Source organism: Miscanthus floridulus, chromosome 7 (genome assembly GCF_019320115.1).
Source record: "Miscanthus floridulus cultivar M001 chromosome 7, ASM1932011v1, whole genome shotgun sequence".
Taxonomy (NCBI): Eukaryota; Viridiplantae; Streptophyta; class Magnoliopsida; order Poales; family Poaceae; genus Miscanthus; species Miscanthus floridulus.
The window spans coordinates 49152980-49177933 of NC_089586.1; the positions used below are offsets into that span (position 1 = coordinate 49152980).

Below are 24954 nucleotides of genomic sequence, written 5' to 3' on the forward strand. Positions count from 1 at the left end.
GCAGTGGCTCAGGTGAGTTGACCACTCACCAGTCTTGCCGAGCACCTGCTAGTGTTGTCGAGCACTCATTAGCTAAGCTGACCACGAATAAGCGTTGTCCGACCACACACACTATGGCTAGAGGTAGAAGAAGAGGGAGGACAGAACATACACAGACAGTACAAGTATCAGCGTTGGCCGGAGCCCTATATAGGAGATGACAAATCTTAACTCTCTTTGTTGAGTTACAATGGCAAACTATATATACAACTCTATCCATCTAGTTTTAGTACAGCTGCCCCGCTGTAACAGTGACTAGATAACACAGTAGGACTGACTTCTGCGCTTGTCCCTGCATGTGGCTACAGAACGGCAGGTGAGCCGTTCGACGTCTGCCTCTACAACGGTTACAGTACATTAGTAAGGGAGCCTTTTCGGCGCCGTCTTTCCTTGCTATGTGTTTACACAAGGAAACAATAGATTATCTTAACAGTGCAGGCACAGCTCGAGGTGACGGCGACGTTAGCAGCGGCGCCGCCGGATACCGGGGTCGTGGCCGCGCGGACGCAGCGGAAGGCCAAGAGGCGCCGTCGCGGCGGGTGCACGCGGTTCCGGGTCCACCGCCGGGGTAGGATGAGGTGGGCCGGCGCACAGCAACCGAAGGCGCCGCGTGCACAGGCCTGCCACCACGTCTTCAAAGGCCTCGGCACCGTTCCCAAGTCCGGTGAGGTCCGGCACCGGCGTGGCCGTCGTGCCATTTTTGGGAAAGGGATGCGACTAGATTGAACCCAACCCGATTTACTAGCAAACCCAATCCATCCCAACCCATTTGATCTTTAAACCCATTACTACCCATCCAAACAGTTCCATAGCATAGCTCAACCCGCAAACTCCAGTTATTACCCGACCCATTAGCAGGCTTAAGTGCCATCGATGACGAGCGATCCCGAATTACACGCGCACGGATCTTAATTGTACACTTTGGAAACACTCTTTGAAAACCCCTCCAAGCAAGCTCACTCCGAATCCAAAGGGAAAACTGGAAAAGGTCGGAGGCAGGCGCGCACATCTCACTTGTGCGGACACTATCAACTCTGAAACTATGACAGGCAAGTGTCGTACGCATGAACAAGAATCTGTCTCAAAAATTAGTGTCGTTTTAGTTCTTATAAAAAATATTAGCAACATTTGTATCTTCAATAAATTTATTTTAAAAGTATATTCAATAATTAATCTAATGATATTTATTTTGCACAAAAAAATTATTAATGATTTCTTGTTTATATATTTAGTTAAAATTAAAAGTGTTTGACATCGTTTTAATTATAGAAAAATATATATGAATTAAGGCACCTAAAATATAACAACTCTCTTAGTTCATTGGCCAGTGGTATGCTAAGGCTAGGCAATTAGGCATGTCGAAGCGCTGGTAGCAGCAAACATCAAGCATCAGAGTTGACAGGAGATGGGTTTTCAAACTCACAGTGTATTATTGAACATCACGATCTCTGCAGAAACAAAAGGCATATGCGTGCATAGAATCACATGAAACAACACCATGTCAAGCACACAAGCAGGTACTACGTACTGTCATACAAGTGCGTAATAATTAAGACGACACACCGTGGATAGAACAAACACACTAGTACAGAACTTAGTATAACACAGCAGGATGCCGGATGGTAATCAGAAGCAGCAAGCAGCCATGACCGTGACCGTGAGTGGACGGATCGCTCGAAGGAGACAGCTCTAGAACCGGCTCATGAGGCCCCTGATCCAAGCCATCACACCGCTCTGCTCATCTCCACCCGCCTGCTTCTCGGCCTCCTCGGCGTGGCGGTGCCTGTGGTCGTGGTGGTGGTGGAAGAAGCGGCGGCCGTGGCCGTGGCTGAACCTCCTCTTCATGATCGCCTTCCTGAACCGCCGGACCATCTCTTCCACTTGTTCATCCTCCTCATCGTCGCTGTCCTCGCCGTGCTCAGCGTGACGGGGCCACTTCCTCACCATATTCTTCTCCTCATCCTCTTTGTCGTCGTGGTGGTGGAAGTGGAAGCGCTTCATGTTCATGCCCTCTGGAGCAGTCTCCTCCTCCTGCTCCTGGCCTTCCTCCTCGTCGTGGTGGAGACGGTGGCGGCGCATGCCGTGGTGGAAGTGGAACCACCTTCGCAGCATCTCCTTCTTCCACGCCCTGACCGCCGCCGCGCGCTCGTCGTCGTGCCCGTCAGCGTCGGCGAACGACGGCTCCCTGCCGTCACTGTCCGGGAGAGAACGATCCGGGTCCGGCTCGGCCACGGGCTTCACCTCCTCCGCCTCCTTGGCCTCCTCTGCAGGCAAGATGGCGGCAAGGTGGCTCACCGCCTCGCGCCTCTCGCCGTGGCCAGAATAATGGTCACGGAACCTGCGCGGCGCGTCGCGGTAGACGCCGTGGTGGCGCTTCCACCAGAGGTGGTGGTGGAGGCTGCAGGGGCGGTGGCGGTGGAGACGGTGGGACGGCAGGCGGAGGAATTCGAACCCATGCTGCTGCTCCGCCGGGAGGACCTCCTCCTCCTCAGTGGCGCTGGTGCCCGCCTCGGCGGGGAGCGTGGGGTTGGACGACAGCCCATTCTCGTCGCTGACGGCGACGGCGGCGGTTGATTCGGGCTCGGCGGCGTGGTCTGCTGCGGCTGCGACGGTGCGGCAGTGCGCGACGGCGAGGAGGGAGAGGACGAGGAGGAGGAGGAGCGCGGCGGTGGCCGACGGGCGGGCCATGGTTGCGTGCTCGGGAGGGGAACGCGGTGAGCCGGTGACTGCGACGCGATGCCGGGCGGGGGTCAGCTTCTGCATTTGTAGGCAAGTTGCGCGACCCACAGTGCATGAGGTGACCGCAGAGCTGAAAGTCAAACGGGTTATTGGAGGAAACACAAATTTCCCAAATAGTGTACACAGGGAAAGCAAACAGTCTTGATGGCAATCAAGGACCCATATAGGCCATGTTCGCTTCTCTTATGTTCTTTCTTTTTCAGCTTATTTTTTTAGTTGAAATAGTGTTTTTCTTTTGTAACGAATCAGCCGGAACAGTATTTCGTCTTGTTTTTTCAGCAAAGCGAACGGGGCCATATTTTCTAGCGGTTTTCTCGTGTTATAGTTGTGTTGAAAAATATTTGTAATCTCATAAAGTTAAATTTTTTTAAGAATATATTTCAGAAAAAAAAACTAATGGTCAATGATATGCATTAAAAACTGTGCAAAGTCAAATATGAGCAGTATTTTTTGTTGATCCAAAGTGCTTTGATATTTTTGAAAATATGTTATTATTAATATTATAAGGTTCTATTTGGTAGGGTTTTTTCAGCAGCTTCCGCTCTAACTCTAAATAAATTCATTAGAAATGCTAATGCAAGAAATGATTTCACAATAGCTTTTGTCTCCAAGAAATGAGTCCGCAGTCAACGAGAGAACCTGATTATACCCACCGACCACCGTTGAAAATAAACTGCCTCCATCACCATCGACAACGGGTTAACCGTAATCAGAAACAAACACGGCATACATCAGCACAAGCCTTATTCTGTCATTCAAAAATTAAGCAACAGGGTTCGCAGCGACGTCATTTTCACCCCGACTAAACGATCTTCAATGTTCAAATTGTTAGCCAGTGTCTAATTTCCAGTTTGTTCTAGCTACCGACAGAAGCCACGTTATTTATTTATTTTTTTTTGGTACTAACCCGCCTAGCCTAGCTAATTTTACATGTCCGGTAGTTCAATTTGCGTATGCAGTGACGTCACCATGGATTGATCTTTGTACCCCGAGCATTGATGAATGGCAGCCGAACATTATTCAAATGCGAAGATCGAGATTCGTAATTCGTGTGAGTTGGCGACAGATTTGGATAGGCTGATTAGAGCAAAGCTAAATAGTGCAGGTTTAATTTACATTTACAGCCTATCTATCAGCCTACCATATGACTCATTTGTTTCACTTTAAAAAATAGTTGTTGTACAAAAAAGCAAAGTTAATAAATATAGCCCACTTACAGTCTCTTTATCAGCTTACACATATAATTGTTAGCTCACCTATGGCCCACTATTTCTCTCATAAAGTTTCTTATTCTTTTGCATCAGCTGAATATAAACTTACGGTCCACCCCTTTTCTCCTCCTCTCTCTCTCTCCAACTTAGCATTTGGCCTACTAACAACCTTTTTATTATACTTGCTTTAAGTTGTCTTTAAACTTACGGCTTGCTTCTCTTATCTTTTTTCCCCCACTCCATCTCCACATAAAGGCCACCTACATCCATTTACCATACTTGTTTTTATACATGTTTGGATACGAGAAACAAACTGCTAGTTATCTAAATTTTACTCCCTAATACGTAGATTAAAATTTAGTTCAACTCTAACTAGTTTTTAATTTAGTAGTTACCAAAGATGCTAAATTAGCATAAAGCTGAACACAGAACAATAAAAGACGTAATACACTCCCACCTATCACTTTCTATCTTCTCTCTTCCATGTGCATAGAGTAGTGTAGTCTATCTGAGTATGGCTTACCTAAAATTTAGTTGGTATGTAAGGGTTCGTTCGGATTGACTAGAGCTAGTTGCTAACTATGACTAAAAATTAGTCCAACTAAAAATTAGTTGGTGTTGTTTTGATCCATAGCTAACTGTGCCCTTTCTTTTTATCTCTTATCATCTCTCACTCACACCTCTCGGTCTCTCTCCCAAATCTAACCAATTGGCTTCTCATAATCTCTCTCCCTCTTGGTCCGGCCTACATGCCCCAGCAACGGACGGCAGCGTAGCACCAATCCCTCGTCAAGTCGGCGGTTCTCTTCCTAGTTGGAGCCGAGGTAGCTCCTTCTATCCTCTCGGACATCTCGTTCGCCGCTCGTAACTCCGCCTCAGCACTCTGCAGATGCAACAGAGGCCGATGCATGGCGCGAAGACTGAGCCAGCAGATGTCACGAGCGGACGCAAAGCCTAGGGTAGAGGATCCGGTGAGGGAAGTTGTGGCTTGGGAGGACCTCATGACGAGGTACCTACTACGCCGATCGTCTAAGGCAGAGCTCATCCTGGGGCAGTGGAATTCGGCGGCGAGTAGGGTGAGGATCCGACGGTGGGCTCCTCTCTCAAACATGGTGAAGAAGCCATCGTTCAACGCAAGAGGGGCACAATCACTATTTTTATGATTTAAAATATTAGTTTTAATCTTACTAATGATGTATCTATTTAAACTACTTAAAATTCATCTCTATAGCAATGATCTACGACTAATTATATTTTATTTAAAATGCATATATAAATATAAAATTTAATTTTAATGTTGTTTCAATTTAGTTTGAGCATTATTTATTTGTTGTTATAAATTATATAAAAATACTCTATTTTATTTGTGTGTTGTCGTACATTATGTTATATATATATATATATATATATATATATATATATATATATATATATATATATATATATATACTTTAATCTATTTATTTATTTACATTTTTATGTATTATTGAAACAATTATTTAGTCATAGATTTTAAATTTCTTATATTTAATAATTAAAATATTTGTTTGATAAATGAGTTATTTTGAATGAGCTATCTTTGTCAAAGTGTGTTAATACTCATATTTTAATCCCTACTTGTATAACCATATTGTTCTTCCATAACTTTCGATGAAAAATACAGATGTCTGATATCAACTAAATCAAGTATGGAGTCGGAGCTATCATATTCGTAGATTGTATATTCAAATTCTGCAAATTAACAGTTCTTCGAATACTATCCGTCGATCCATTTCCAACTCTACCTGTGCCCTTTCAAAAAAAAAAAAAACTGTGATGTGGCCTGCTTTTCCTAAACACGGTGTTTTCCTGGCCTGCTAGAGTGCTGCTGCCTCTAGTGCTTCACACATCTTTACATATGAATCCTGGGTCCAAAAGCTGGCCGGTGAGCGTGCCACGTCGCCTGCTTTTCCCGACCGTTCGATCGGGCGCGCGGACGGCTCAGATCGGGCAAGCCGCGGTCATTTTGCAAAAAACCCCTTATATTTTTCGGAAATCAACCTGCGCTCCGCTCCTTGCGAACCTTCTTCGGCATTGCGACGCCCGCTCCCTCGTGAACTCTGCCGCTCCCTACCCCTCCCAGCGCCGCCCTCTGTGCCGCGGCCTCGCAGCCACGCCGCCGTCTGCGCTGCTCCCCGACCCTGCTAGCGCCGCCGTCGCTCCGTCCGTCGCCGCCGCGCCGGCCATTCCCATCGCCGGCTCCCTCCCCTTCCCTACCTCCCGTCCCCTACAGGATTACTACACCGCGACCTCCGCCTCCATCGCGGATGCCGCCGGCTGCTGACGCCTGCGGCCCCCGCCGCGGCCGGCTGCTTAGGACGCTCCCTCCTCTGCTCCCCGCACCGCTCCTCCCCCTCACGGTGCCTGGCCCCCGCTGCCGTCGCCGCTAATTCGCCGCTCCGTCCGATTCACCGCTCGATGTGTTCATCCTCCTCCACGGCTCACCTATGTTTTGCCGCTCCTCTCACCCACCTCACGTACCTCCTCACTTTTCTGCCCATTCTAAACCCGCCGCTTAAGGATTAGGAGAGGTCGCCATCTACCTTGCAACACAGGCAAGAACCTGTCATTCGTTCCCTTTCCTCATGGCTCCAGATATTAATTTTTATTCTCTTTCAATTTACTTCAGTTTCTTATTTCTAAAAGCTACGTATCCCAGATTCACGTTTGGCTGCTGTTTTGCCCCCTCCTACTGTAGAGTTTCCGATCTTCTGGAACGTCCATGAGACCGTGACTGGTGGCTTCCTCAAACTTACAAACTATGTTAGTGTGAACTACTGCAGGTAAGCCATGTTTATTTCTCAGACAGACATTGAACCTTGACTTTTTTTTTTTCCATTCTATAGGATTGTTTCCAGAGGCCTATTAAATGCCCTTGCAATCGCTCCTTAGTATTTGCTAGTCAAAAGCATTGTACCTCCAACATTTTGTTTGCTTCCATTTCATGGGATTATTTCCACAGCTTGCCCCTGCGCATGACAGTTTGCTGGGTGTAGAGCTACTGGACTTTGGTAATGGCTTTCCCATAGCCTTCGATTTCGTTCTACACATTCCGGCTGCCGAAGTCAACCATTGAAACTTGACTGTTTTTTCAGGCACATACTTGCTCGACCCCTGCACTTTCATATTTTTTGCCCTGTCAAATATTTGTCCATGCCGTGTCTTCTCATCTTTTTTTTTTGGTACAGTTTCCAGCACCTGAACCATTTGGTATTTCTGCAGAAGTTGGCAAGTGTAGGGAAGACATGATTCTTAGTAATGATGGTCAGGTAACTTACTGTCAGTTTGCTGCTACATCTAATCATTTGGTTTCGTATCACACACATTGATAAAATAAATTTCTAATATATATACTTTGTTGTGTTTGAGTTGCATGGATAATTGCTTAAAGATCTCCTCTGCAAATGGGTGCATTGGCACACCAGTTACCATCCTTTCCTCATTAATATCTTATATGTTTTTTGCAGGGCCAAAAAAAATGGTTCGTATGTTTCTGTTGGGTATTTGGGTACGACAAAATGTTGTCCTTAACTAATCCGAGGTATCCTAAACTGCCAATCCGAGGTATCCTAAACTGCCTTATCTTAGCTATCAGAATTTAGCATTAATCATATTGGTGAGTTTTTTTCTTATTTGCATGCCATGATGATTCGACCTTATGTACTTTATGGGTATATGCATGTATCTAAAAGAAAAAGGTCTTATCAACTACATAACGTATACATTCTTCTACATGACCATTGTGTGATTATATTATCAAGGTTCTCTGGTTGCTCCCTGCAAAATCATATCTTTGACATAATTAGTCTGCCATCCTGAATTCCTACAAATAATATAGTCATAGTTTCCATCCGTTTCAATGCTGAAACTCACCTTTTCAGTGAGTCTACCTTCTATTGTCAATCAACTTGCTAAGATAAGTTGGCTGCCAATCTTTGTTTCACTGATTGATTGCTGATGGTGCTTCCTTTGGGTTAATAAGATGGTTGCACCACGTCAATTTGATAAGTGCTTATAGCAGCAATTCTTATGTTACCGCCTGCATGTTCTCCTAGATTGCTAAAAAATGGTTACATAACTTAGTCCTATGTGTGCTCATTTCTACACCCCCGAAATACAAACGTAACTGACCATTGTGTGATTATATTATCAAGGTTTTCTGGTTGCTCCCTGCAAAATCATATCTTTGACATAATTAGTCTACCATCCTGAATTCCTACAAATAATATAGTCATAGTTTCCCTCTGCAAATTGCTGAAAGTCTCCTTTTCAATGAGTCTACCTTCTATTATGAATCGACTTGGTAAGATAAGTTGGTTGCCAATCTTTGTTTCACTGATTGATTGCTGATGGTGCTTCCTTGGGGTTAATAAGATGGTTGCACCATGTCAGTTTGATAAGTTCTTATAGCAGCAATTCTTATGTTACCGCCTGCATGTTCTCCTAGATTGCTAAAAAATGGTTCCATATCTTAGTCCTATGTGTGCTCATTTTTACGGCCCCGAAATACAAACGTAACTTATGATTCCCCTTTCTGGCTCCTACTCAGCACCTCTGTTATGGTTCCCCTAGATTGTTATGGTTCCATTTCCATCGTATTTGCTTCGCATATAGTGCAGCCACCTCTGTTCAAGATGCTTCGGATGCTATCTTGCCTTATTATTATGATAGCCTGATTTTTGGTTAATGCTGTCATATTCGTCGACATGAACAGAACTGGTGACTCCTGGTGAGTCCAAATTAGATTACTACCAAGATCAGTTGCATCTCAAATATCAGCCGGTGACATTTCCTTTTCAAAATATCAGCCAGTGAGTACCATTTTATTTGTATGTACCATTTTGTACCTCATTTTCTGTATGTACCATTTTATTTGATATAATTACCCATGAACTCACTGCAATACATGTTCAAGTATTTATGTGTTTATTGTTTGCTAATTGACATTTATCTCATGCCTTACCCTCTTATCCTACAGTGCCTTTAATTTGCCCGATGTCTTACATACAATGTATCCCAGATTTGCTAAGCATGAGGAACAATTCAAGAAGTATTTTTAGTTTTGGAACAACCACATTGTATTTTATGATGAGAACATTGTACAATGTGACCAATTCTCGAAGGTGCCACTATTTACTTATTTAGGCATACTAACATGTGTAATGTATTCGACTGTTTTTATTAGTAAACTTATATGTGTCACATCTAACATTACTGTATGTTGGGCAAGTGGTATGCTACAAAAATCAAGCTGAAAGCCCTCTTCATGCATTTTTGTTGCGCAGATTTTCAGTTTCAATGCATTTCGTGTGCTACGACCAAGGTCTCAATGTCATGAAAAACATAAAACTCACTATCCTTGATGTATGTAAAAGTGGCCTTCGGTAACAGACGTTTTCTGCTTTCCTATGATTCAAAACTGCTCCTTTGTTAGTACTATATTTTCCATGCTCCCTATGATTCAGACCTTGCTAGCCCGCGCGGGTTCCGGCTAGTGATGCACATTCCTTTCAATAGAATCTGTTATTAACCTCTTCAGAGAAAAAAAAACAATCCTACCTATCGACTAGACATCTTGTTATATACTTAGCATAGTAGTTTGGAACTTCCAACACAGCCAGACTACATTACATAAACAATGTTTCCTACAATTACACTGTATATAGCACCGTGCATTTATTTGACCATTGGAGTATTAGGTAACTTAATACAAATCCCCCCCCCCGCCCCCCCCCCCCCAAAAAAAAACGCACAAAGTTTTCCTAAAAAGATTAATTAGACTGACTACAAATCACTTTTTTTTCTTCAGGCTATTGGTTTCCATAACATTCCTGATATTCTATGCTTAGCCCGATCAAGTTTTGGTACCTTATTAAATAGGTTAATTTACAATATGCGTAATGCCGTCGTTACTTGGAAGTACTACTCGGTGGATTCTGAAACTTTGAAAGGCTGGCAGCCTGCATTGATTTCTTCAGAAGATTCTCATGATGACCACGAAGCAACATCACTTCAAATGTACAATTTATAGCAGAGTAAAACTATTTTATATACATAATATGTTAACAAATATATCTATATCTGACAGTCATATACGAACTGCATATTCATCACAAGGTTCAATCTAAATAACCAATGCACAGTCCGCTTGCATGTTCCATCAGAAGGTCCTGGTTGGCAGCACACGTGCTCACTGTCCGACTAGTCGGAGCCCAGCTGAACTCCGACCGCCCTCTCGGGCTCGAGTTTTATGGTTGTTGGGCTGAACTGCCTCTGAGTGTTTGGGCCATCTTTGGGTTTAATTGGACTGTTATCTGCGTGCCTCATAGTTGTGCTTAATTGAAGCTTTGCTTGTTCTCCAAAAAAAAAAAAAAATGAAGCTTTGCTCATTTCGTTTTTTTTTTCGCAGCCGAGTACCGACTGAAAAAAAAAATGAAGCTTTGCTCATTTCGTTTTTTTTTTCGCAGCCGAGTACCGACTGTGCCTTCCTCTAAAAAAACCCAACTGTTTCTCTTTGGCTAAACAGTTTTGCATGTTCTTGATGAGTTTACCCAATTACCACTGTAATAATTAATGACGAAGCAAATACAAGGCACCACCGGGAGTAGCAATGTAGCGAAGGAGCAATTTTCAAAGCGCTTCCCATCCAAAGGTTCGTGTCATGCATCTGTACAGGCGTATAATTAAGGGCGCGTTTGGATCCTTTGCTTGGAAGTGTGCTGCGTAGGCGCCTAGCCGATCAAGGAGTCCTAGCAAGTTGTGTGTTGGCAAGATTTTGCTGGCTTTCGTGAGAGAGCCAAAATAGCTCGCCTCCTTTGGGCGAGAGTCTTGTGGCTTGTGCCCACCAGCCGAAGCGAACCAAACGCACCCTAAATACTACATGCAACCACCGGGAGTAAGAATGTTTTTAAGCAAAAACGGTAGCCAAATGGTCCGTCCAGTGAGTAAGAAATATTAGTCTTGGCACGAGCACATGTTCGGAAAAACAATGGGCTGCATCTGCATGGCAAAACGAATGTGCATGTAATGCCAAAAAAGAAAACGAATGCAGATGTAATGCCAAACAAGAAAACGAATGCAGATGTGGTGACAAACTCGTCCACCAAAAGTAAACACATGAAGCCCCAATATTCGAACCTGAGCACATATCTTGGGGATGAAGATCAGTTGTAAAATGCGTAGTAGATGATCAAAGTAGAACACATTATATGTTCTATATATGGGCTAAGGGAACTATTTTTTACTCTCTAACTATTAATAATTATATTGTAGAACCTCTATATGTATATAGTCCGAACAAGGATAAAGAGTTTGGTAAGTATCCACATGGTGAATGGACTACAACCTCCTTTTCTTCTTGGTTCAAGTCTGTATATTTTACAACAGTCTCTTTGGTAGATTACCACGAGATGCATATGTCTTATTAAAAAATTCATCCAGAAACTAATGTAAAAACGGTTTTTGGAGAAAAGAGTACATCGCATTTGCAAGTTGAATGACACATGTCTCATCAAAGACCTTTTAATTCAAAGAACTCACATAGAAGAAAAGAGTCCGACACCTTAACCTTCTAATCTTGTATTCTTCAGGATCTTCTATTCTTCGTGAATAGATGTCGATCTGCATGGTCTATGCAAAAACTTAAATATTTTAAGTTCAAAAAAACTTAAATATTTTAGCAAATACGATTTTCTTGACCTTTGTAATATTAGTGATTCACCTCCAAGATAGATTCAATAAAATATTGTCCCCTCATATAGCCATGCTTTGAATTTTATTGTTCAAAACATTGAAATCATGCTTTTTATAAATTTGTGCATAATTAGTGGTATACAATGCCATAATACTATGTATGCCAATGACTTTGTTCGGAATACTTTTGTGAACTACGAAAATGCGCAAATATGAGCATTATACTTCATGCATCAATTACCACATCTTAGTTGTGCAATACAAACAAAATTTATCCTTTTAGGGTACTAAATCTTTTCAAAGTGTACATCGCATTCGCAAGTGAAATTGCACGTGTTGCCTTATTAAAAACCTTGTGTAAAAACCTTCACGTAAAACTCACATGAAAAAAGAGTACAACACTAACCTTGTTAATCATGTCTTCTTTAGGATCTTCTATTCTTCGTGAATAGATGTCGATCTTTAAGGTCTATGCAAAAACTTAAATGTTTTAGCAAATGCGATCTTCTTGAACTTTGTAATATTAATTAGTGATTCACCTTCAAGATAGATTGAACCAGAAATAGTCTCCCTTATAAAGCCATGTTTTGAATTTTCATTGTTCGAAACATTGAAATCACGCTTTTTATAAATTTGTGCAATTAATGGTATACAATACCATACCAATATGTACACCAATGACTTTTTGCTCGAAAATCCTTTGTGAACTATGAAAATGAGCAAATATGAGCATTATACTTCGTGCATCAATTACCACATCTTAGTTGTGCAATACAAAGAAAATTTATCCTTTTGGGTGCTAAATATTTTCAAAGACTTCAATATTCATTGAGGAATGTTGTCAAAAATATATTCATTTAGGAATAATTCACCTTAGCCTTCTTAATACTTTGTACATGTCCTAATTTGCATATGTTGCGATTTCTATTTTTGAAAAACAATATGGATTTCAGAATCCACTTATCAAACATATATTCACATTAATGTCATTTATTCATGGCCCCGTTCGCTTGTCTTAAAAATGGCTTGTTCGGCTTCTTTTTTCAGCCGGAACAGTGTTTTTCTCTCACAACAATTCAGCCGGAACAGTGTTTTTCAGCCAGTTTCAGCCAAGTTTCAGACTAGCGAACGGGTGTCTGAGATATAGCAAGGCATTTGATTATTTTTATTGGGAGATTCAACCTCAATTGCATTCAGCAATAAAACAAGCTATTTTCTGTCCAAAAGAAATCATTTTGTGTGTTTTCAGCAATAGGTCAAGCTAGTAATAGGGAAAGAATTAGATAATCTAACTGCATGACAGCAACGATGAGCTTTTGTTGGTTTTCTCACCCTTTCCGGTCCTCTGTACACTTTTCTTTACAAAAGGAGAATTCAAAAAAGAATTTGCACACGCAGCAGCTACAGAACTAAAGAGTGACGTTAAATACTATAACTGCACATGAATGAATGAATGGAGTTGAGGTTCCTCGCAAAATAATCACGTCCGATCTGATCCCATCCTTAAAAAATGTAGGCCTCGATCTCGATTCAATTTTTAATGGCGGCCGCCCCCTCCGTCGTCGATGGTGGATGGTTTAGCCAAAACCCATCACCTTGGGCGCAAATATCAAGAACCTGGTGAGCGAGTTGGGCAGGAACTTCCTGGCGAAAAGGAAGCAGACGCTGGTGGTCCTGCCGTTGTACGTGCACGTGCTGCCGTCCCTGAGCCACCGGAGGAAGTCGACGGTGACCTCCATCCTTGTGAACCGCGCCGGGTGCGGGCCGCCGTGGGACCAGTCGACCCACGTCAGGCTGCGGTTGGCCCCCGCCGACGACGGCCGCCGGATGTTGAGGAACGTGGGCAGGTAGTGCTCGTCGGCGTAGCAGTTGCGGCGGCAGAAGCGCCGGAAGAGCGGGAAGTAGACGCGGTCGGCGACGACGTCGGCGGCGAGGCCCCGGTCTAGGTCGAACCACTGGGAGCCCTTGCGCCACTGCCAGGGGGCAACGACGGGGCTCATGCGGCGGTTGTAGCGGCCGCGGCCCGTGGCGCCTGGCTGGTCGTAGGACTCGAGGTACACCTTGGTGGAGTTGACGAGGTAGGAGTAAACTGTGGGGAAATCGAACAGCGGGACGTGCGACTCCGACAGCAGCACGAAGCGGGCGTTGGAGCGGTCGTCTAGGAGGGCGTGCGCCAGAAGACGACGCTCCGCCTCCACCATGCTGACCTCGCCCCATTTCACCTCCTGCGTTATTATAGTATAAAGCATAAATAAACGCACTAATTAGGATAATTAATAATTTAAAACAGAGGGAGTAGTCGTTAGTTGGCATTCAGCTAACAATTGCTAAACTATTAGCCGGACTCGCTTGGATCAAATAATAAGCTAATTATTAGCAGCTAACTATTAGCTGCATAAATACAAACAGACCCTTATTAATTAACTGCTATGTGGCCTGTAGAAGGCATTTGTACGCTAGCTAATTTTCTGTTACCATTATTTCGGTTCCACGCTAGGTGGCATCGACCGCGACCATGGTTGGCGAATGCACCTCCCAAGCAACTGCAGTGCATGCACAAGGCACAGACAGCCGCGTCACAAGCAAAGGCGATTCTAGTGAAGCTTCGACTTTTGTTTGCTTCAGAGTTGAGGACCAATCCAATAGTACTACAAGAAAAGAAAATTTTGCCATCTAGAGTCTGGACAACGAAACAAAGCCATCGTCCTCGATCTGGGCTTCGAACCCATCGCCGGCCCCCCGGAATTCCGTGCTTTTGCATGTGGAAACAAAAATTCCTCCTTGTCGATCGGGCGAGTAGCTTGAGAATTGGCAGGAGGACCCTATATGCCGCTATGCGGCTATGCCATTGCCGTCATGTGTCGATTTTCTAAATCATGGCGTACACCTAATCCAGTTAGGATGCTACTTTCCGTATGGATCTGGATTATATTCCGGATTGCTCCGTCTAGAGTATTATTAATTATTGTATTATAACAATTAAAAACGTGGGTCTAGCGATCGAGCTGGATTCCATGGCTTTAAGCATTCATTCATCATTTGCAAATGCAAATAGATAATTAAACCATACTATAGTACGCGTAATGTGCAAGACGGGTGAATGCGACCCATGAGACGTTGGGATGGTAATTCCAAATTAAAGAATTCATCTATATGCTAGCACCAAAAAACAATCGAGACAGGGAAATTTGTGCGAACTGAACATGGGAGCACTGGATGAATTCTGTATATACCTGGATTGGAGTGGGCAGCAGTAGTAGTATAGAAGGAATGCAGAGCACGCACCTTGCTGGGGATTCTCCGGCGGTAGAAGGCGGAGGCCTCCGGCGGCTCGGATCCCTCGAACGCCGGGTCGGAGTGCACGTAGACGTTGAAGAGGCCGCGGTGTCCCTCAAAGAATTTCTCCCACAGCGGCGCCATCGGCAGGTCCCAGCGCGTGAGGAACAGGAACGCCACCCTGGGGACCATCCCGGCCGGCACCTCCCTCGGCGCCGCCGCCGCCCGGGCCATCAGCTCCTCGTCGTCGCCGTTGTCACCGATGCTGCTGCTGCTGCTACCATTGCCACCGGAGGCAGTCGTAGTAACCCGAGGCGCTGCCGGTCCCGGCTTCTGGCCGCCAATACCAGGCGGCGCCGGTGGCGGTGGCGGCGGGGTAGCAGCAGCGCTAGTAGTAATGCCCGCCGCCGGTGGTGGCATGCCCGTGCCCGTGGCCGCGGCCAGAGGCGGGTCCGACGTCCGAGCGCGGCGGATCACTGGCGGCACCGCGCCTTCTTGTTTGGGCTCCCAACGCGCTGGCGGCACTGCGCCTTGTTTGGGCTGCGAACGCGCTGCTGGCGGCGGGGGGCGATCCTGGACGGCGTTCCTGGTGGCGGACGGCGGTAAGAAGAGGCCGAGCGCTCCTCCTCCCCGGTGTGCGGCGGACGACGTCGCGTAGGAGGAGGTCATGAGGGACGCGGTGGCGACGACGCCGAGCGTGAAGCCGAGCGCGGCGCAGAGCAGGAGCTTGGTCCTAATGGGCCAGAGCGGCGGGGCGGCCATGCCAGCCGCCGCCATGGGCAACACCTGCTGCTGCTTAAGGTTCTTGGTCGTAGTCATGGCAACTAGCAGTACTACGCGTAAGAGCGCGTCACTAGTTTCGCAGCGGTTCCTGTGCTGGGAGGCGAAGAAAGGAGGGCATTGAATTTCAAAGGCGAGACTGCGAGAGACGAGAAGAGCAACCGGTGAGCAGGGGTCTGCCGGTGAGGGTGCCAACTGGGGTTCCGCGATCGCGGGATGGGGTATATGTATCGGTCCGTGCACGGCACACATGACCCGTCGTAGTAGTAGTAATAGTAATAATAGTAATGAAATGATGGGGAATCCATATTATGAGGAGCAGCAACAGCAGGAAGAGGCAGGGCACCTCGTCTGAAAGAAGCTTCCGAGGCAGGCAGGCGTGGGGTCCGCGGTGACTTGGTCGCGGGACGGGGGAACCGACGTCGACTTTTTCTGGTCGCGCTGCCAAGCCATGCCGGTGGCTGTTGCCTGTTGGTCAAAACATCCCTCCTGTGCTGTGCGCTCCTATTGCATTGAACACCGCACGTTCACAACGAGGCTCTCCTGTATGGCTGTGTGCCTGTGTATGATTCCAAAGCTTTGCCTTTGCGCTAATCCAAGTATCTTGCGCGCAGCTTAGCTTTCCCCGTGCGGGCAAAAGCGAGGGAGGAGGAACCTGGGCTGCAGGATACAGAGGCGCCGGGCAAGTAATATTCCACGACTACGGTGCACGAAAAGGCCCTGCTTCGCCTCGCCTTCCGTTTGCAGCAAACAACTTTAGGAAAAGTCTACATAATCCCTAAACTATTTAGAGTGGACTAATTCACCCTCCAAACTATAAAATTGGATTTTTTATCCCTCACAAACGGTTTTAGACTGTGGTTTGGTTACAATGACGATGATTTTGTCCTTTTCTTTTTATTTATTTTCGTTGAATCTTTTAAAAATTATAGTAAATCACAGAAAAATCATAAAATGAAAAATCTAATTTTGTTGGACTCCACATGAGTAGATCTACACAATGAACATATAATATGGTATGCTTTAGTGCAAAGTTTTTGCTGTAGCTTTAAATCTATGACTTTCTGTAATTAAATAGAATTTTGTTTGGCGTTGGGCTTTTGATATAGCTGGTGCTTTCCTGGTCTTGGATTAAACCTCAGCTCTCCTAATTCCGTCTATAGGTGGTTCAATCTTATAAGTTTAGCTTAGGTACATCGATTCAATCCTGCCCCAGGTGTACCGTACCTGATACAACCCTTTCCTCACCGGAGAATTGCATTTCCGCTTCAACTTCCTTACATCCAACTTTTTCTGGATCTAGGCAAGGATCCTTTCTCCTCAGCCTATAGAAAGAAAAGAATCTCAGTTCATTAGATTATGCTTCCTTGCCCGTGTGGAACATGTGTGAGCATTATGTTTTTTTCCAACAAGTGATCCGACTGGAAGAAGTGTTATATGAGGACTTCGAGATCAAATAGAGAATCTGTCTCTCCATTCCTCATGAGCCACTTATTTCTCCAAAATCTGAGATCAGAGTCATTTTCCTCCTTTTTTCCTAGATAGTCGACGGTCTTACACCATTGGGATACTTCGGATAAACTGGAGTACATATATGGGAGCCCGGTGCTAAAACCTTTTTCTCGAGATATCTTCCAAATTCTTAGGGTCCTTGTTCCGGATCTTGTTCCTCCAGTGCGAAAGCAGTTGGTTCCGTAGTTTGAGAATTATGCTAGTTCCAAGTATTCCATTATTATTATTAAAAAATAGAATATAAAAAGTAAAGAGGAGAAGGCATAACCAGAAGAATTGTGAGAAATAAGTCAATTTATCAAGTTGAGGCATTTCGATTTTGATTTCAAATAAAACCCTCAAGACAGAAAAAGACTCCCTCCCTATATTATTATATCATAGATTTCCTTCTAATAAATAGGAATAGGAAAAAAAAGACTCCCTTTTCTTCCTATTGATTGAGACGTTGGCGTGCTCCCCTTTCCTTCCACCCTTCTCGGCAGGAGGGATCATAGCAGGGAGCGACTACTATAGTATCGGCCTCTTAACCCCGTAGGGTTAGGCTCGCCAGTCGACTGATAGTAGCCAGATGTCCGCCTTCTCGTACTCCCCCTCCGGCGGTCATCACCAAGACCTAACGAGAGATCTCTCTCTTCCTCCCTTTTTTTAGAATGGATCATCGCCTTTGTTCTATATGGAACGGATTGTCTCCATTGCCCTCAGCCTGTCGGTAGGTTTGGGCGCCCAGAGGTGTGTTATGTACTCTTAGAACATATCTTTCGATAGTTTGACGAGCTCTTCATCAATGATACACTTGCTGAATTCGTTGCAAAGTCTTTCATCGGCGTCTTAGAGGGACACTTTTGTCCGCTTATCTTTTTTATATCATATTCTTTTTTTGGCAGAGTGGGAGCACTCGACGAGGCCTCTACTACAGAAGAGCCCCGTTTCTGGCCGGACGATTCCATCAACTAAATGACACCCTGTAGGCAAAGTATAAAGAAAATACTACTTAGAAAAAGCATGTTAATAGAGACTGTGCTTAAATAAGAGATTCTCATGATCTCTTAATGGTCGACTGATCAAACTATTTCACTTATGATCTGGCCTGGTTGACCCAATCATGATATTCAAGGATGGGACCTTTTCTTGAAGGTTGGAAAGTTCCATTCGTTTAGTACGAGATTGCTTCACACCTCGCGGTGCTTACACCTCTCGCCTATCGAAGTTCTGTTCAAAAACCTCATACAAGAACTTGTATAGAGAAGGATTTCCCACGGCGCAGCAGTTCTTCCATACCAACTTAGCTGCTCGGCGCTGCTATTGGCATAACAACCGGTACACCATAGGTTGACCCAACCCAGTCCTCTCGTACTAGGGTTGACTCCTCACAGTTCTCCCTTTAACACCAATGGTAGATAGTGTGGCAGATCTACCTGAAATAGCACGCTTCCAGAGGAGCTCATCTTCCACCAGACACTAAGTGCCCCGAAAACAAGCCACATCAGACGGGTCCGTCGAGCACACCCCAAGGGAGAACTCGAATAATCCACATTTTTCCTCTAGGATCCAATAATGAGAACGAGTTTACAATACTTAGTCCATTTCATACAACTAGAGTTCTTAGAAATACATTATTACAGTACCAAGTTCAGAGTGCAGAATTTAAACAATGGAATTACAATAAACATCTAACGGTAGAATACAAGGATCTGTCTGTGCCCACCAGAAGAATCCTCTACACAACAGCTACTCTTCAAGCTGCACCTGTAATAGGGGTAAATAAACCCTGAGTACACAATGTACTCACAAGATTTACCCAACTAGTGGGAATAACTTCCCGACTACAAAGGATATGATAAGCTTTATGGTTTGCTGGGTTTTCTTTTTGCAAAAAGCAATACTAGTAGTGAATTCTTATGTATGTGTTTTATTAGCAGTCATGATTAGTTCATTAGCTAACCATTCTATGTAAGCATCTGTTCTACTTTCAAGCAAGAGTTGAGCAAATAGATCCATTTCACCATCTGTCATCTTTCAGTTTTTACTACGGTGCTAGACTGTAGACAAGTCGTACTAGATTACCCGGTGATTCGTGTATCAATGTGCCCAGCTGGGTACCCCAAAACACACGCCCTGCTTGTACACCAGGCACAAGTAGGACCAACCATCACTCTTCTGTTAAGGGGTCTAGGTCCCTGTCCAAACTTGGACTCCAAGCCCCCACACCTAAGTCCTAGACTCAATGTGGTGCTTAGACCTCCACCATCCCCGCCTCCAATCAGTCGGTCCAAAAAGAGTCGGAACCCACGACAAGAGAGCAACAAGCCTTCCTTGCTCCCATAAATAAGTATGTGCTCAGGATAATTAGTCTATGACTTAACTAGAACCCAATGCAACGGATGGTCCTTAACTGACATGGACAGGGAAAATAGTATAACCAAGCTATGTCCCGTTGGCCGTGGGACACAACCTCTTACACCCACCAATACCCGTACCATATCCCTACCTGGTCTCCATTTCCTTTCACCATTTTATCATAAGTGTGATAATAATAATCACCTATTGTGAGTAACGGTAGGTTACTCCCACTACCGATAGCCTAAGCATAACGACTACTCGACCTATGCTAGTAGGACTCATAGGTAGGTTATCTATGCATGTAGTTTCCATAAAATGCCTATAATATAAATGCACATCACATATATATATATCCAATGATCATTCAAAATAAGGGTTATACACCGAGGCTTGCCTTAGGCAGACGCGGTGTCAGCTCAGTCTGTTAGTGGTGGCTTCAAGACCTCCTCCTACATAAGGATCTCCTCCTTGTACTCTTCAATCACCTCCTCATACTCCTTCTCACCCGTGGTCATGAACTCCACCAACTCGTTCTCTACATGCATGCAATGACGATGCAACACGCAATATTAAGGCAACAACAGTTCTTAAAATAAGAATACATCTACTAAGCCACTAAGCTAGCTCTAATGACTAAGATACTGAGCTAATCATGATTCCCATCAAACCAATAGGGTTGCACCTACAAGTGCTACTTATCAACTAAAATATATTCTTACTCTTATTAATGATTTTCTATATACTACAACCAGGAGTACTTAGCTATCATATTTGTCAACCTATTCTAATGCTACAAAAATTATAGTCAGCACATAATAATACAATGAATCTACTGTAAAAATTTCATGGTCAAAGCTATTACCAATTTGCCATAAAAATTCCTACAAATACTAATCTAAATAATACTAAACACTCGTAAATGATTTAATAGCCGCTGGTATCAACATATATATATATATAAACTAAATACACTAACAAATAGAGCACAATTTTAGGAACCTAACAAAAATTGGTTTCATAATTTTTGGACATCTACCAAATTTGCTATAATTTTCCAAAGATTAGCTCAAAACTAAATTAGAAAAACATTTGCTAATTTGCAGGAATAAGGAAAACCACTTCTCGCGCGGCCCACACATGCGCAGCGTGCGCACGCGTTGCCCACAAGCGTGGCCCACGTGCGATGCGGCCCGCGGCGAGGAAGCCCACGTGCGCTAGTACTCTTGCAAAAACACCCTTGAGCTACCGGCAAATCAATCCACACTCCACATGACTATTCTTAGAGACAGGAACTTTGCAACAAGGCCCTTTCACTCTTCCCTCTTTGCATTGGCCAGGTCCCCCGGTCAACCCCTATGAGCACCGGCGATGGAATTGGTGTGCCTATCAGCCACCCGGGACCTTCCTTGCCCAAATAAGAGGCCGATGCTCACCTCGGGGTTGACACGAGTTGCCAGGTGAAAGTAGAATGGGCAGGGACACGTCTAGGTGCTCCCTCCATGGCAGTGGATGTGGTAGAACCACCTAATCTAATGCCTCCCAGGAGTGCTTGTCTTTCATTAGAGACTAAGCACTCAAGGGAGAGCACTAAATTACATAGTTTCGTCGGGCACACCCAAAGGGAGAACCAAAAGATCCACATTTTTCCATCAGGATCACAAATGAGAGAATAAAGCTTACATCATTATAGCCATTTCTTATATCACTTTTCATGCAACATCAGAGTATAATATTTATTATTTATAATAGTGGAATATGAACATGTGAACAGAATTACAGCGAAAATAAATAGCTATTCATGATATGATGAAGCATTGATAAATAAACTATGACAACAAATTATAAAACTTCTATTTATAAAAACATTTGGTGGGAGTTATAAATAAAGACTATGATCATAGCGTAAAGGAATCCTCTCTGAGCCCACCAGGAGGAATCCACACACAAGGGTCAGCTCCAGCATCCACCTATCATATGCAATAGGGGGAAATAAAACCCTAAGTACTCAATTGTACTCAGCAAGACTTACCCGATAGGAGGAAAGAAAAGACTACAAGGATATGTAAGGCTATCTGGCTTATGGGTTTAGTGCATCTGCAGGAAGCATTACTAAGCGTGCGTCCTTATATGCGATTTTTATTAGCAGTGCATTAGTTCATTAACTAACCATTCTATGTAAGCACCTATGCTACTTTCAAGCAGGGGTAAGCAATTAGATTTCCTTTTACCATCTTTCATCTTCTAGTTCTTACTATGGTGCTGGACCATAGACAAGCCTTACCGGATTGCCCGGTGATTTATGAATCAATGCCCCTCGCTGGGTACCCCAAAAACACATGCCTCGCTTGTACCCCAGGCACAAGCAGGACCAACCCACTACCCTCCTATCATGGGGTCTAGGTCCTCATTCAAACTGGGACTCTAAGCCCCCACTCCTAAGTCCCAGGCTTAGTGTGGTGCAAGGACCTCCTACCAAAAAATCACCCTGACAGTCGGTCCGAAAAGAGTCGAAACCCATGATAAGAGAGTAATAAGTCTTCTCTATGTCCATACCCAAGTATGTGCTTGGGATAATAAGTCTGTGACTTGCCTAGAGACCAATGCAACGGTCGATCCTTAACCGACACAAACAGGGAAAACAGTGTAACCAGGCTATGTCCCGTTGGCTGCAGGACACAACCTCATACACCCACCAATACCCAAACTATATCCCTGCCCGGTCACCATTTTTCTTTCCACCATTTATATTTTTCAATTGATAATAATACAGTAATATATTTCCTATCTCTCACGAGTGACAGGCAATCACTTGACTTCTACCGGAGTCCTATAGCATAGCAATCTATACGATCATGTCATACTAGTAAGACTCATGGGATGTATATATATATATATATATATATATATATATATATATATATATATATATATATATATATATATGCAAGTGGGTTTCATTCAACTCGTTAAAACTTAATGCACAAATATAATTTAAAGTGCAGAAAAGTAGGGGTTATGCACCGGGGCTTACCTGGGTAAGATTTAATCAGAAGTTAGCTTTCCATCATGGCGACACGATCTCCCAGAGTACCATTTCTCTAGCAACTCCCGATGACTCCATGATCCATCGACGTCCCTATTATGATATGCAATGCGATGCAATGCAAAGATGTAATCAATCAACTACAACCATTACTCGTAAAATATGATTTACGTCTTTCAAGTTAATGAGCTAGTTCTAACAACTAACGTACTAATCTACGTATCAATATCATCAAGAAAGATGTTATTTCCCCCACAAGTGTTTTAGTTATACAATTCCACGGAGTTACTTTATCCCGTTCTATCGATTTAATCTTTATTCAAAATAGAGCATCATTATCTATCTAGCAAACTAATTATTCTAGAGCTACAATAATTACAGTGAGCAGCTAATAATATTAGTAATTTACTATAAAATTTTTCGAGTCAACAATATCACCGATTTATCACAACAATTCCTACAAATTTATATTTTTTACAATATTAAGTATCTCAAATTAATTATATAGCTTCCAAAAATATTATCAAACTATGTGAACAAAATATACTAATAGATAGATCATGATTTTAGAAACTTAACAAACTTGGTTTCACCATTTTTTGGACACCTACACAATTTTATATTGATTTTATAAGTTTGCTTCACCATTAAATTAGAAAATACCTCAAAAATGAAAAAGAACCAGCGACAACTAAGCTGGCCTAGCAGCCCAGCACGGCCTGGACTAGCGGCAAAGGCAGCCCAGGTGGACGGGCGCACGGCGGCCCAGGCGAGGACGGGCGCGTGCGGGGTCCAGTGGAAGCCGGTGGCCCATGTAGACGCGCAGCCAAGGCGGGGCGGGGCACGTGCGTGGCCATAGGCCGTGGCCCATGACGTGGCGAGTGGTGGCCCATCATGACATGAATGGCCTAGGCAGGACACACGGCCTGCAGCCTAGCAAGCCGGCCTGCGCGCAGCACAACGATGGCACTTTAGCGATGAGGCCCCTAAGTTTACCTGAAATTAACTACGCCCTTATTTGTAAACCTATGAGTCTAGCGTTTTTGCAAAATGAACCCTAAAACATTCTGTATTATGATTTCTCACCTTCTCTCCTTCCTCAAAATAGAGCAGACATGGGGAAACCAGCCGGCGGTAGAATCCACCCGTGCGCTCCTGGACGGCGGTGGGGAGGCGGCTTCATGGCTTGCCTAATGCCGGGCGCACTCGTTGGAGGACATGGCTCGGCCAGAAAGAAGCATGGTGCCCTAGCCATGTGCGCCAATGCTCGAGACCGAGTGGCTCCATGGTGAGGGTGCACCGGTGGTGAGGTGGTGGTGCGGGGGCGACGTGGGGCTTGGGCGTGATCGCGGACACGGTGACTGTGCGATGGACATGGCCGCGGTTCGGCTAGAGGGCGCCCAGAGCAGCGGGCCACAGTGTGGCCACACGGGAAGCATGGTGCAGCGACGGCTGCGCAGAAGAAGCTCTGCCAGAGAGGAGGGCGTGGCCTAGAGTCAACCCTCGGTGTGGTCCTCTGCATGGTGGTGCGGTGAGGCTAGGGTGGTTCGCGCACGCTCGTGAGGGCTAGTCGGCAGATGGCATGGCCATGGCGGCGCTGTAGGGCGCAATGGGGCTAGGGAAGGAGCGTGAGGTAGCAGGAGGGCAACGCTATGGCTTATGCACGCTCACGCGTGCTCGCGAGGGGGCCGGGCGATGGGCGGACAGGAGTTGGGGCACCTCCTCCTCGGTAGTAGGAAAAGAGAGGGGGAAAGCAGCGCAAGGCTTGGCTCAGAACAGCAAGCAGAAATAGATGCAGAGAGGGTAGAGAAGAGCGGCACAGAGAAAAAGGTCAAGGAGACCTGAGTGAGCTCGCTAGGTAAAGGCAGAGCAGTCCGATTGAAAGTGACCATGAGTAGAAAAGGACTTGGCACAGGGCTCAGGAGGGGCAGCACCATGCGGCCACGCCGGTGTGTAGGGCGCACACAAGGAGCGTGAAAAGCAGCAGCAAAAAAGGGAGGGAGGGAGAGACAGGTCTAGCATGGCTTGACCCTATCATGGCATGACACGACTGAGCGACAAAGGTGGCACACATGCTGGGGTAGACACGTCGGGTGCTTGGCTCTACAGAAGCGGGCAGAGACAAGATAGAGGCAGACAACAAAGGTAGGCAAAGACAAGCAGAGGCATTGTAGCCTGGCCAACTTTTGTTAAGACGCTCTCTGAGAAAGGACGCAAGGGAGAGGGAGCAGCGACACGGCGGTGGGACCCGACAACATGGCGCGATGCAACTAAATTGGATGA

General features: G+C 44.8%; 2 protein-coding genes and 1 long non-coding RNA gene across 3 annotated transcripts; 1 reads left to right on the forward strand and 2 right to left on the reverse strand.

The window, feature by feature from the left end:
- Positions 1-1451: 1451 nt before the first annotated feature.
- Positions 1452-2768, reverse strand: LOC136463196 (uncharacterized). Its single transcript, XM_066462211.1, has one exon. It carries the CDS (start codon positions 2725-2727, stop codon positions 1729-1731), a length of 999 nt encoding a protein of 332 aa, XP_066318308.1. The 5' UTR covers positions 2728-2768; the 3' UTR covers positions 1452-1728.
- A 3936-nt stretch (positions 2769-6704) lies between these two features.
- On the forward strand, positions 6705-9295 carry LOC136463197 (uncharacterized). The gene is made up of 6 exons (XR_010760933.1): positions 6705-6811; positions 6991-7123; positions 7217-7297; positions 7496-7592; positions 8743-8839; positions 9007-9295. It is a non-coding gene; the product is annotated as an uncharacterized lncRNA (long non-coding RNA).
- Positions 9296-13003: 3708 nt separating this feature from the next.
- Positions 13004-15957, reverse strand: LOC136463198 (glycosyltransferase BC10-like). Its single transcript, XM_066462212.1, has 2 exons — positions 15006-15957; positions 13004-13945 (listed from the first exon to the last, which is right to left on the reverse strand). Exons 1-2 carry the CDS (start codon positions 15813-15815, stop codon positions 13298-13300), a joined length of 1458 nt encoding a protein of 485 aa, XP_066318309.1. The 5' UTR covers positions 15816-15957; the 3' UTR covers positions 13004-13297.
- Between the last annotated feature and the right edge of the window lie 8997 nt (positions 15958-24954).

Bases quoted from the DNA above. Each gene is read 5' to 3' on its own strand.
- LOC136463196 (XM_066462211.1), bottom strand. From the start codon at position 2,727: ATGGCCCGCCCGTCGGCCACCGCCGCGCTCCTCCTCCTCCTCGTCCTC.
- LOC136463198 (XM_066462212.1), bottom strand. From the start codon at position 15,815: ATGACTACGACCAAGAACCTTAAGCAGCAGCAGGTGTTGCCCATGGCG. The intron at 13,946-15,005 runs GTGCGTGCTCTG...ATAATAACGCAG, and splicing joins GCCGGAGAATCCCCAGCAAG to GAGGTGAAATGGGGCGAGGT.